This window comes from Anarrhichthys ocellatus, unplaced genomic scaffold, assembly GCF_004355925.1.
Source record: "Anarrhichthys ocellatus isolate YVR2014 unplaced genomic scaffold, GSC_Weel_1.0 scaffold9, whole genome shotgun sequence".
In the NCBI taxonomy this organism is placed as follows: Eukaryota; Metazoa; Chordata; class Actinopteri; order Perciformes; family Anarhichadidae; genus Anarrhichthys; species Anarrhichthys ocellatus.
In genome coordinates, this window is record NW_022280039.1 from 1,826,123 (window position 1) to 1,839,499 (window position 13,377).

General features: G+C 41.0%; 1 protein-coding gene across 2 annotated transcripts in view; it reads right to left on the reverse strand.

Moving 5' to 3' along the window:
* Positions 1-3,343: 3,343 nt before the first annotated feature.
* The window catches only part of kiaa0825 (KIAA0825 ortholog), a 109,360-nt gene continuing 99,326 nt past the window's right edge, over positions 3,344-13,377 (reverse strand). For both annotated transcript variants that reach the window (XM_031848863.1, XM_031848861.1), the window contains exon 23: positions 3,344-4,254. In XM_031848863.1, coding sequence (XP_031704723.1) covers positions 4,071-4,254 — 184 coding nt within the window. In that variant the 3' untranslated portion in view covers positions 3,344-4,070. The remainder of the gene's footprint in view (positions 4,255-13,377) is intronic.

The following is a 13,377-nucleotide window of genomic DNA, read 5'->3' on the forward strand; positions in this document are numbered from 1 at the left end:
GCGTGGAGAACGTGAAGCTTCCGGGTTACCGGGGCAACGGACTGGAAGGGATATTTAAAGAGACAGTAGCACGGCAGCTGCTCGTGTTTATACAGATGTTTTCTCCTGTGTTGAGATTTCTACCAAACGGCTTCGTCTACTTTTCAGTCTGCTACATTTAATTCACAGCTAACCTTACTGCATACTTTTTAGATGGTCTAAATATTTTGAAAATAAATGTTTTACATGTAGAAAATAAATTATGATGAATTGTTTTAGATCACACTACACCATATAAAGTTGTTTACATTTTCGTAACAGGTATTTACTGGTAATATTTTCACTACAGTTTTTAAAATAATTTACTTTATGGATTTTTTTATATTAAAAAATACAAATTGTTATAAAAGATATGATACGTCCAAGTTGACCAACTTACACCTAGATATACATGAATCCATAATAAACACGAACTTGTGCAGGAGAGGTAGGAAGCTAAAAGCTTTTTCCACATTCCAGCCATGTCCATGTCCAACAATCAACACTGTAATTAGGAAGTTACCAATGTTTCAGAGTTTTATTTAGAGTTAGGAAAGGTCATGAATAATAAACAATATGTATTCACTTGAACATGAAGTTACATGTTCCAGTAACGTGAAGTATTTCTTATCATTTTTCTTTACTTTTACTTAAATAACATTTTGAATCCAGAACTTGAGATGTTGTGCTTTTACTTTTGGCTTTACAGAGGATCTGAATACTTCCTCCACCACAGATAATTGTTTACATGAGAATTATCTCATACTATGTGATTACTGAAGAGAAAGAGGGCCTAGAAAATTAAAGGATACCAAAAAAAGCTCAAAAGAATAAAAAAAAAAACTGAATAAAGTCATTATTAATGAAGATTAAAGTGAGGGTTGGAGGCAGTTGGAGAGTCCCAGTTAACTTTTGCACTAGACTGTCTGGTTGACTCCATGCAGGTGTGTGCTTGTGTCTTAAGAATACATTAAGTTCACACTTCTCACCTGACTTTCACTTTCTTATGTTCTGTGTTTCATAAGAGCAACTACATGACGCACTGATTGTGATTAAATTATGACATACTGTCTACACACTATGGGGACAGTTTTTATCTTATAGAATCCCAAAAGTGCTATGATGTATTAACCATACAGTATATGCATTAAATCTCAGATTCATGGCAGCTAAATGAACTTGATGTAAATCCCTCAAAAATGGAAAAGATACAACATTATTTGTTTTTACCATCACAATAAAAGAGAATAGGGCGTAGATCAGGCTGGCAGGAGGACTGTTTCTCCACCTCTGGCATAAGGAAATCAGTTCCCTCTTGAGAGAAGCTGTTTGTGGTGGCTCTGTTCAGGACGGTTCTCACAAAAGTGTCAGAGCGAAATGGATCAGAGTGTGTTGCTTTAAAACGGAAAGAAAAAAGATTTGGTTGGTTTCACGGTTGACACTAGACCTGCCAGACTCACTGATACTGTCCCACAGGTGACTTACCAAAAACCACCTGCACCACCCTGTCCACCTGTATCATGCACCTGCAACTGTACTTTATGTTGTGTCTTTTTGATTTACAGAAATAGCCTCCTGGTTCAAGTAAAGCTGCATGCCCTACTTCTGGACGGCCTCTAGAAGTTGGAAGTGTTTCTCAGGGGAGCTGAGCTACCCTGTTTCCTCAAGCAGAGCGCTGGAAATGCACCAACGGGAGACCCAAATAAGAAATATGAAATATTGTGACACTGATATCCACTGTGTTTGACAAGATAAAGGAGATGCTTTTCACTTACATAATACTCAATGCAGCACTTGAGTCATATGTGAGAGCACATATGACTTTGTTTTTTGTCAATCTTGTAACTTAAACCTAGTTACAAATTTGATTTCTTCAGACTTAACTTGACAAACAAAAAACAAAAAAGTCTTGCAAAACCAGGGACTCCTCCATTCACTGTGATTTGAAATAATTGATATCCATCTCGAACATAAAGCAGGAAAATCTTGGTTGGCTCACAGAAGAGCAAACATTCCTGCAAATGTTCAAATGTTAGGCCTACATGAAGTTTAGTATGACTTGTGCTTTTTGAGTAATTATTGTAACTTTATGGAAGAACTTTTCAACCTACTATGTATATAACAATGCATTGTTTCCAGCTTTAGTGGCAATGACTGTGTGTTGTGGCTGTGTATGGCCATAGGTTTGGAAAAATAGTGTCATTCTTGATTTGTGTACAGATGCATTATGACTTGTTCTAACTTGTAAGCCAAATAATAAGGAATTTGGACATGTATGGAAATGAATTAAAACCAGTGAACTCCAGCAAACGGTTTGTCTTCCTGTAATGTTACCATGTTGGCTCACCACATGCTGACACAAAGCTCGTTGTACTCAATTGATGAACATACAAATAAAACCAACATGTTTCTGCTGTGAGAGTTTGCTGTGGTGTGGATAATGCACTCATACACAAAGTGTAATCAATTGAAATGAAAATCAGAGGAGTCAAAATGCTGTGACTGTTTATCCTGCATGAATTTGTCATGATGAGCTCTGGGACTCTAAAATGTTTATGTAGGTTTGATAATCCCCGATTGAATACTGTATAATATTATTCAATGTATTCTTTGTGATGATACATTCTTTGTAATGATTGGTTGTGAATTATACTGTCAGCTTTTCTGACAGTTGTCTTCTGAACCTGTCACCCAGTGGAAATACGAATGGATAACCCTACAGGTGCTTACTTTAGGAGGGAGGAAGAAAGAGATCAAAGAATTTCTTTCACAGAAAGCAGTTCTTACAAGAACAGTTTGGCTAGCCAAATACCTTTTTTCTGCAACACCAAAATAAAACGTTTTTTATTGTTATGTTAAATATAATACATTTACAAAGACTAATGGTGCTTTTTTTTTTTTTTTCTTTTGCATTTTAGCCTTTGTTCAGAGCCACAGGCAGAATTTAGTTGTTGAACATTTTGTTGTATTTTGTTGTCTTTTGTATTCTCTAAGTGGTTTGGCGACTGCAATCTGGCTCCATTTGCATTAAAAATCTAGTTAAGGAAACTAGGAACATCTCTCTCTCTGAAGCAGGAAACGTTTTCCTTCTCTCAAAGGAATTGCTCAGGGTGTGCAGTAGCCTCTGTGAGCTGAAATTATCTTCTTGTTGGAGAAAAGAGCATCATGTGCATTGTTCCTTAATCCTTATTTGAACATGAGACACAACACGAAAGAACATCTGATGTATGGTTTAAAAAAAGGTAACGCTAACCTCATAGTCATAAATCATCATACATTATTGACTGCACAGAGATCACACACATTGACAAACAGAAGAAGCATGTTCAATGGTGAAGTAAGAATACGATTTTATTTGCATGTTTGATTCTAAAACATCCCATCTCATAAATAACAAAATATGGACAAACTTGGAAAAATATACTCAGCAAACGTATTACACATAAAATAAATGTTTTCTCAGTTTGCACTAAATTCAGAGTGATATATACATAGTGGGGCAGCTTTTTGGGACACACTGTAATCAAAACATACATCATCTTGCTTTCCAACCGTAATACTTGATGTTTGCTTTCAGGAAGCAGGAGAAAGTATGCTGACACCAACGTCTTTACACTCGCTGTCTCAAAAAAAAACTTCAACTACAGACAATGATCACACAGTCCCATCTTGTCCCAGGCAAACAAATCCAGTTCCTCCATTTCCCAGAACTGATTTCTGGAGATGTGCTCCAAAAAGATGAAATGTGTCTGATGCAGCGTAGAAAAGCACAGCGAGTTTGTCTGAGACGTGTGTATAAAGAGGGAGGGAATGTCTCCCTCACTCTTTTTATTGTTACACAGTTTCTTGTCCGCTCTCTCACTCATGTTTTCATGTACACACATATGCAAACCTTCTGCACACCGCGCATGCACAGCCCCAATTACACCCACAAATGTGCATGCACACACACACACACACGCACACACCATTACCCTACTACCTCGAGAGCTGCAAGTGAGTATTACAAGAAAACATTTACAACATGATAAAAATTCCAACTGCGCGGACTGTTATTGGGCAGCTCTTTTATCAGACTGTTGAGTTTCCCCGTGGGTCTGCTCTGCCAGTGTCTCATCAGCTGTGGGAGGGTCCTGTGGTCCCCGGCTGCAGCAGCAAACAAAATAAGCTTTCTGAAGTTCCTCTACCATACATTTCTCTCCATCTTCCAGCTCTGCATCGTCCTGCATCTCCCACCTGGAAAGCATAGTGAGACAGAAGGTAAGTTGTTTAAATACCCAGAAACATTTGTTAAATGTGTCCACTATAGGTGTATGAAGATTGTGTGCCTGTATCTCCCCTCTATTTGTGTGTCACACAGCAAAAAGAAAGAACCCACATGCCCGCAACTCGACTTGGGCTCAACACAGAGCGTGAAGTAACCTATTATCCAAAATAAATTCTCTCACACACCGCAGACCGAAACTCTCCAAGGCTTGAAAAGCCACACTTTATCTTCTCACATGGGAGTCTTCTCCGCTTTCTTCTGTATCACAGCAGTTTCTGCTGATGTGATAGACTATCAAACTTACAGTTTTGCAGTCATGCAAACACACATTTACAGACTTGTAAACATCTCAAGTGATGTTTTAGGGAACATTAAAACAAAAAAAGTGACAGAAAAGTGTTTTCCACCTTTCTGTCAATCATCAGCTTACTGTGGTTAAGCCATAACAACTGTTGAACCAAGCCATGCCAGGTGACTTATTTTTACCATGAAGGAAAGCCTCCTCATACTGTATCTTGTTACTTCCCTGTCTTGTTTAGCTGCATCTACAGGATGTATCTCCATCACATTTCTTTAGTCCTTCAAGCTCCAGAGTGAATGGAGAGCTTCAATATGAAGACATCAAGGGTAGTCACGTTGTAATTCACTCTGAGTATTTCAATTGAATCTCTTGACGAGTGACTGTGGTCAATCAAATCCATATGGAGAGCTGGCTGAAGGCCGTCTTTGAGCTGCCGCATTACACTCCCTCCAAGAGAATTATATCCGACTGTCCGACTGCAAATGATTGCATTTTCATTGCAATCTTGGCGTCTCCTTTTATCCCCCCCTCCCTCCCCCCCCCCCGATTCCTCACTGTATCTTCAAACATCAACCATATAGTTCTGTATGTGTGTATATGTGTGTGTGTGTGTGTGTGTGTGTGTGTGTGTGTGTGTGTGTGTGTGTGTGTGTGTGTGTGAGGCGTAAGTGGAAGGAGGAAGAGGGAGTAAAACACCAAGTATATCACGCATGTGTTTCATGCATACTAAGAAGCGGGCCTCTCAATGCAGAGCACTTTGATGAAGTTTCAGCCTCTGTCACAGTGTGTATGTGGACAAATCAGACATCCTCTTTCTCTGCTTCCCAACCACTGTCAGTGTAGTAATTACTGTCTGTAAGGGGAGGATCTGTTTATGTAAATATGCAGATGCAAATATGCAGATATGCAGATTTGACAAAAAGGTTTCTCCCTCCGCATACAACTTTGTTCACTAGTTTCTCTGTTTTTCTGAGTAATTTTTGTGTCAGTCTGGATCTCTTTCTTTACATCCATCACAGAGTGAGGGGTCTGTCTCAAAAAAGACAGAACAAAGGAGAAGTAGTTAAGTTTGCCTTTGATGACTGCTGTAGACTGTTGGAAGAATGCTGATGACTACTAGGGGCAGACAAATTGCCCCTATATTATTTTTTCAGTGACATAAAATTAAAATCAGTTCTACTAAATAACCATTATGGGATACAAACACTCACACAAACACAACAATACAAATGTCACACAGTGTGCAAAACAAGAGCAGGAAGGGAGCGAGGGAGAGCAGACAGCTTCAGGAACAGTGGCCAATAAAGGAGGGAGCGAGAGAGGAAGGAAGACAGGAAGGTACGCTAAAGGTTTTTCAATGTTTAATTTTCAAATAGGATTAAGCAGAATGACATTTAGCTGAAGGTTACAGGCTCAGCATTGTCTTAGCTGATATTGATATGCAGGAGGCGCCCTGCTTGTCACCGGGACAAACACCGTTGATGAATGAGAAGCCTTTCCCCAGGAAGGTGTTAAGTGCAAATTTGAAATGAGAAAGAGGTAGAGAGGGAAAAAAGAAGAAGGAGCAGACAGACAGAGATTGAATTACCACGATAGTTGCCATGTATACTGTCACTGGATAATGTTGCCAAAAGTGTAAATTGTTCCGTAAAGTATAGATTGCATATTCTTTGAGATTGGTTGATCCCGTGCTGAAAATGAGCTGAAAAATACAGAAGGTGCTCGACTGTGTGCATCTAATTTCAACAACTTTAACACAACAATGCCTCTTAGAAATGCATAAGTAGGCTAAAGTTGACAATAACTTCACTGTATCCTCATTTTGGCAAGTTTTCCCCGGGAATTTACATCTTAATAAGGGGAGTCTTACCCTTTAATTCTTATGGGCTCTGCTCATTTCTCATGCATTAATACTGGAGCTGCTGACTTGGCTCTTCCTCTGAATACAGAATAGGACACACATATTAAGACTCGTATATTTACAGGATTGATGCCACAGGAGATTGTCTCAGAGTGAGATGAAAAGGCTGGCTCAGATGTATTTCAACGTGAACATCAATGTAAGCTGTCCTAATCATGGGCCGATGCAGGCACAAGACAGAGAGCAACTATCCTGATTCTCTGATGATAATGAGTAGTGATGTTTGACAAATTAAGAGCATAAGCCCTGCTCAGAGATCATCCGGCAATCAACTTACTTACTAAATCTTACTCAAAACGCACCGCAGATGAAACTTTGATGTTCGACTTTAGCAGCTCCCGGAGACAGAGAATTACAAAGAGGAGATTTAAACGCAGATGATGAAACAAATATTGACAGGGAATGGGGAAAAGAAAGAGGACAGAATAAAACAGGCAGAGTTACAAGTATAGACTGTGTGAAAGAGAGTGAGTGAGCAGAAAGACAAAGTGCCTGAAAGATCATGAGAGACAGTGGCCAGTGGTTTCCTCTGCAGCTGTCAGTGGGCTGAGTGGTTTCTCTCAGAGTGTTGGGTGTTTGTGCTGCGCTGGATGCCCTGCCTGCTCTGCCACTGGGACCGCTGTTTGTTTAAAAGTCTCGCCTGTCAAACAGAGAGCGCCACCGGCAGCCAGACACTCGGCTAAATGACTCTGACAGCAGCCCTAATCAGAGGCTTCGCACATTGCCGCAGGGCCTGGAGGATCCATCATAACCCAAGCCTAAATATTTAAAGTGCTAAACTTTCCAAAGGTCAGGCCTTTCCATGCATGCCAGGGCGACATGTGTCACAGTAACAGGAAGAGAGGGACTGAACAAGAGAGTGAGAGAGAGAGAGAGAGAGAGAGACTATGGTTAAATGTCCTCTATAATTTTCACCCTTGTGAGAACCACTTTCAGCTTTAGACCTTTAGAGTCAGGGTAATTTTAGGTAACGGACATCAGTTTGACTGGTTGTCATGTCGGCAACCATCTCATTTGGGGTTAGAACCTGGGATTATAGAGAACGTTGAATTAGACAACATCTTTTGTTAAAAAACAAACCCTTCTCAGCAATTCACGATACGGGTTTGCAACTGACAAGAGAGTCCCACTAGCTGAGACACTCACATTGACCCTGTGTCTCTGGGAAAAAAGAAAGAAGATGAAAAGTTATGTATCAGAACTTCTAGACAGCATTGACTGTTGACTGAGCAGTATTTGGAAGTTGGAGTTGGACGAACCTTTTCAACCGGACCACAATAAGTTTTAAAAGTTCAAGCAGCTGCTTTTGCTGATGTCAGAGTTTGAGGTTAGGTGTTTAAAGGTGATGAGTAAAGGTGAAGTCAGTGGATGACCTTGTTTAGCCATGCTAAGTCCATACTATCTCATTTCATGTAGAGTGCATGGGAATAAATCATCACAGGAGAGAGCACAGAGCACTTCTCAAAGGTGACAGAAAGCCTTTTGGGGTTTAGTTGTTCAAGTCCAAATTTATGAAACCAAACCCTTGTATGAAAGTGGGAACTTCTATTTTTAAACTGATGGTGAGTAGAGGGGGCCAGACAGCAGTTATATGACTAATTAAAAGAAAAATGGGAAGCCCCCCCCCCCCCCCAAAAAAAAAGGAAATCACATAGATTAGCTGGTATACATTAGAATCTAGTTCAGTTGGGGTAACTGACAAGTTTACAATACAGGGCAAGGGGGTCATCTCTGCTACTCAATTTCCATTGAGAAGCAAACATCCAATTCAATTTAGATATGTGCCTGCGCTAGGCCATGAGCCAGAGGTAGATTGTAACTGACAGCCATTGGACAGCCGGCCGGATTTGAATATTGACGAGACAGAGACTTGACAGAGGGGATTATGCTCTACCTTCTGACTTACTAGCCGCTACACTGATCCATTCTATTGTCAGATCAATTCAGTGTCAGGTCTACAGTATGTCCGTGCGGTGATGCCACTCAGTATTAGACCCTACCTGAGATCCATTTCAATCCAAACTGACGTCCACTCGCAAGCTACAAGACACACACTGAATCAGCAGTGGACAAAAAACATGCAATATCAAAGCAAATCTACTTCAAAGTAAACATGAACCAGTAGCACACACACAATGTTGTATTATATACTTGGATGACAAAATTAACTTTGCAACTGTTAACCTTCACCCTAAATCCTTCTAACTTAACTAACTCAAAACCAGCCCTTTGCAGAGATTGATTCTTTGAAGTACTTTCTAATCTTGTGATGCCATTTTGACTTGATACATAAAAAATACAGTAACACACGCATGTGCAAACATCTGCGTTTTCCGATAGGACAGAGTCTTATTGTACCTCATTGGAATGAAGCCCCTCTGCTTCAGCAAGCCTATCACCAAATTTTGAAATGTGTGTGCATGTGTGGGTCAAATCCACAGCCTCATCCATGTCCAACCCGCCTGGTCTCACACCCAGCACGAACCCTCCCATCTTGAGGGCCGTCGAGTCATAGAACGCCTGATCAAAGGGCCCCCGGACAGATGTGTGAAGGCCCTTTGAAAAGACATCCACAGTTACACAAGTTGACACGCTTGTACGTGCTTTGGCACAGACACAAACACATCCAGGCTCAGGGTCATGCACATACACCCAAGTGCATGCACAGAGGGACACACAAACACACAACTTCAAACACGCTGCGGTTTTAAACTCCAAATCCGAGCAATGATAAGTCCAGCACATCAGATGACACAAAGGGGCTTTTCCTCAAATACCACCCCCCCCCCCCACACACACACACCATAATGCTGGGGAGTCCCAACACTGTGGGATGCTAAAGGAGGGGGAGAACACTGTAGATATAATGTTATACATCTCCAGTGAAAGTTACACTCTAAAAGGTAACACCTGTGCTTTCTTTAATTATATAAGAGTTTACTTTATCTCAGTATCCTGTAGATTTGACTAATGTCATTTGAGTAATGCGCTCCTTGTTCAGTGTGCTAAACACTTGAGAGAGAAGATTCTTTTTCTGAATCTCTTGATATAAGTTATTTAAATTGAATATATTTAATTTGTCAGCTTCAATTTTATTATTCACAACTGTATTTTGGCATCTGCAGTTTACACTCATTGTGGGCTACTGCTAACGTTAGCTGACGGTAGAATAGCTGTGGTGGCCAAGTGAAGTATCTACGGCCATGCAATTTCATATGAAAGTACATCGAAATTGAAAGTTGTGCCTTCAAATCCCTCTGCATGGCTGTTTCTAGCTCCTCGCTATTCTCTCCAGTGATCCAGGGGGAAAGTTTGTGTAAATTTGCAGTGGCTTAATTATTGAATAATTTAGGCCATGCTCCAAATTAATGTAGCCATTTCCATATTAATGTGTTTGCCCACCGATTCCACATTTATTTGTACTGTGGACAGGGGGGTAGCAATTATCACAGCATATCATAGCAGTTGTGCCGGTATTTCAGACATCATTAGGCTGCTTGTCCACTGCAGTGTGACTGTGAGTACTAGTCTATTGGACACAGTTTGGTACATTCCTCAAATAGGCTCGCTGTGCTTCTGTGAGTAAGATCTATCAAATATTGCTCTGGGGAGAAAAAGGTGAGGGGCCTTGTTTGTGTTTGACAAGGTGAGATCCAATTTAGAACCCTTGCTGTTTGTGAATGTATTATTACATGCAGACAACAGCAAATAACCAAACACCTGCCAAGTCTACACAGCCAACATCTGCTGGTCAGTGCAGCACAGTAGCTGACTGCACCACAGACACTGAGTTCTGCACCTGTCCCAGGAGGTTGACAGCTCTCTGCTCCTCTTATCTCCACTCCTCAACCCCCTTTCCTCCACCTCACCTTTCTTTTCTTCCTCCCCAGTCTCCTGACTGTTTGGCTCTTGTTAGGAGCTTGGCTGAGCAGGCTGGCACCTTTCACTGAAACAGCACCCAAGAGGAGGTTGTGACACAGAGAAATGCGAGCATGTGTATGTGCTTATGTGTGTGTGTGTGTGTGACCTCTCCCACTTGAGCTACTGTAAATCATTGCAGCAAGGCCCTTCGTTAAGGAAGCCAACCACCATGGCACCTTTCAGCCATGTTCCGTGTATACCTGACGACTGTCTGACACTGCCTCTCAAACTCACAACACATGCGGGGCACAAGAATTATTTCCAAAAAGCAACTCAAAATAAATCCTAAGCTTTTTTTTTTTTTTATCCCATCTGCATCTATGTGTTTACATATTGCATTTCTGATGTGACACTCTCATCTTCTGACAGGACTAAAATGATACCATTAAAAACAGATGCATCTGCATCTAAGCATAACAGACTTTTTTTTATCTACCCATGATGCCTCAGGGCCACCTTCCTCTCGTATGTTACTGCAGTAACGAGGGGAGGCTAAGTTAGTTGGACAGTCAGTAAGTCAGCCATTCAGCCGAGCAGGCAGGTAGGCAGGTACCTGTTAACGGCTCCTAGTGTGCCTGCAGGACTCTGGGATCAAAAATCTCAGCAGAGGCAATCTGTCTTCCCCCATGATCCAAAGAGAAAGGATAGGGGGACAGAGACGGAGGGAGAGAAATACACAAGTAGTGGGCAGAAGATAGAGAAAAAAGGAGAAGGAAAGAAGAGCTCTTACTTTGGACACATACTGTATAAATACACACACACAAAAAATGTGCATCTACTTAAAGTGACTACAAACATAATTGTAGACATTAGCTGAAAAGACATAAGTAAACAAACCCTAATAGGTCCTGTACAGAATGCACCAAATGTTATGGACTGTTCTTTGCACAACACGCCAGCTCCAGAATCTTTATGGGTTTCCTTAATCACTGCAGTTTCCCTGATTACTCCTCAGCTCCTTATAATGATTCCAGTCTATTTAAGGCTCATCAGTTCATCAAGTTCCCCATGATAATTTGACCGTGATTTGTTTCTGAATAATCTGAGAGTTTTTGTTTTGACCTGGAAGCTTTATCCAGCCTTGGTCTACCAGTTAACCACAAAGAACTATCTTCTGCCTTCTTCTGCAGTCCACAGCCTCACAACAGCTGTTTCCGGCCTACGAGTACTTGTCGCTTTCAGCAGCCTTTCTCTGCCATCCTTCAACGCGCCGGTCCAACCTCCTCTGCCACCAGATGATCTGCAGGCCCCCCCCCCCCCAACGTCTCACTTTAGAGAATAATCATTAAAGCCTCCCATAATATACCATTTCCCTCAGTGTCTTGTGTCTGCATTTGGGTCTACTCCTTTAAACTTTGTCACCAAATGCATAAAACATCAGCCATGAATTAATGAACAAAGCCGACGCAGATAAACAGTCAGTAGCTTTAGATTTTGCCCTCCTCACACACACATGCACAAACACTGAGAACAAGCGTTCACTCATGAAAACTCCCCACTGAACAGCATACAGAGGGGAAAAAAAGATGTTCATTGTGATTTCACCTCAATGTGCTACCAGGAAATAGCCTATTACTTATTCAGTACTTTCTCTTTGTCATTTGTGCATAATATAAACTGTGAAATCTACTAAGGAGCGCTGAGGGTTGAGAAACTGCGACTTGCTCTCAGACAAAGGCCTCGCTCTTATACATTGATCTGGCAAAACTTCTATTCAAATCCAGCTATATATCATTTCCATAGCCACTATGAATAAATTTCATATTTCGGCATTTTCAACTTTTTTTATGGATTATGTAGTGGCTTAGGTGGGTAAATTGCTAGTACAGCTGATTTCATGGTTAGAGATCGAGCTGAAGAACAAACAGTTATCTTGGAATAAATGAGACGTTACTGGAAACCTGTCACAACATCTAACAACACATCGAGGCTAATGTCACAGGGTAATTCTAAAGACAACCCTAAATGTCACAGCTATGACACAACATGCAACAACAGTTGTGTTTTGGGGATATACGAGAGACTGAGGTATAGTGGGCACCCTCATATAACATCAACATAACTGCCATAGATTTATGGATTTTCTCTTCCACCAGAGCTTATTTGTGAAGCCCTTTGTTTTTGTTTGTTTTCTTCAAATAATCTGACAATAACACTAACAATTCCTGTCAATAGTTGCACAGTGTGGTGAAATTAGGGCCACCAACTGACACCAGTTGGTGTGGAAATCCTAACTGAGGGCCATACTGTAAATACAGCAGTGTTCATGCTCCATTCATAATGACATTATTAGCAATGGGCTCCTGTGGTTTTGCTGGGCCTGCAATGAACTGATTAGTCCATGCAGACATTGATCTCACCTGTGTGTGTGTGTGTGTGTGTGTGTGTGTGTGTATGTGTGTGTGTGTATGTGTGTGTGTGTGTGTGTGTGTGTGTGTGTGTGTGTGTCAGCTTTTGGTTGGGGGTGTTCTGTTATTGTGTATCAAATCAGGGCCTTGTTCTTCTACCAGTTCAAACAGTTCATTTTCTACCATGCTAATGGAAGTTTCCGGGGGTTAAGGAGATAAATAAATCCTTGCTGTCACCTCATTTAAAATCAAATGGCACTTAATTATAGCTGTATGTGTTTTCAAACACATACAGCTAAACTAATTTATTGTTGTGCACCATCCTAATCTCCAGATACTTATCGTTTGTGCTCTATTTTACCCCCTCTGTCCTTATAATAAAAGTATAATGCTCCCTCTCATAGTTTTTCTTTCTCTTTCTTGCTGCCAACAGCAGTGTGAAAGAGATAAGGCAGGCGATGAAAAGACGTTTTTTAAGTTGTGCCTCACCTTGTAGGGATTTGATGCTGTAAAGGTCTATTGTCAACTCAGGAGAGCATACATGCAGAAACTCTCACACACACACACACACACACACACACACACACACACACACACACAC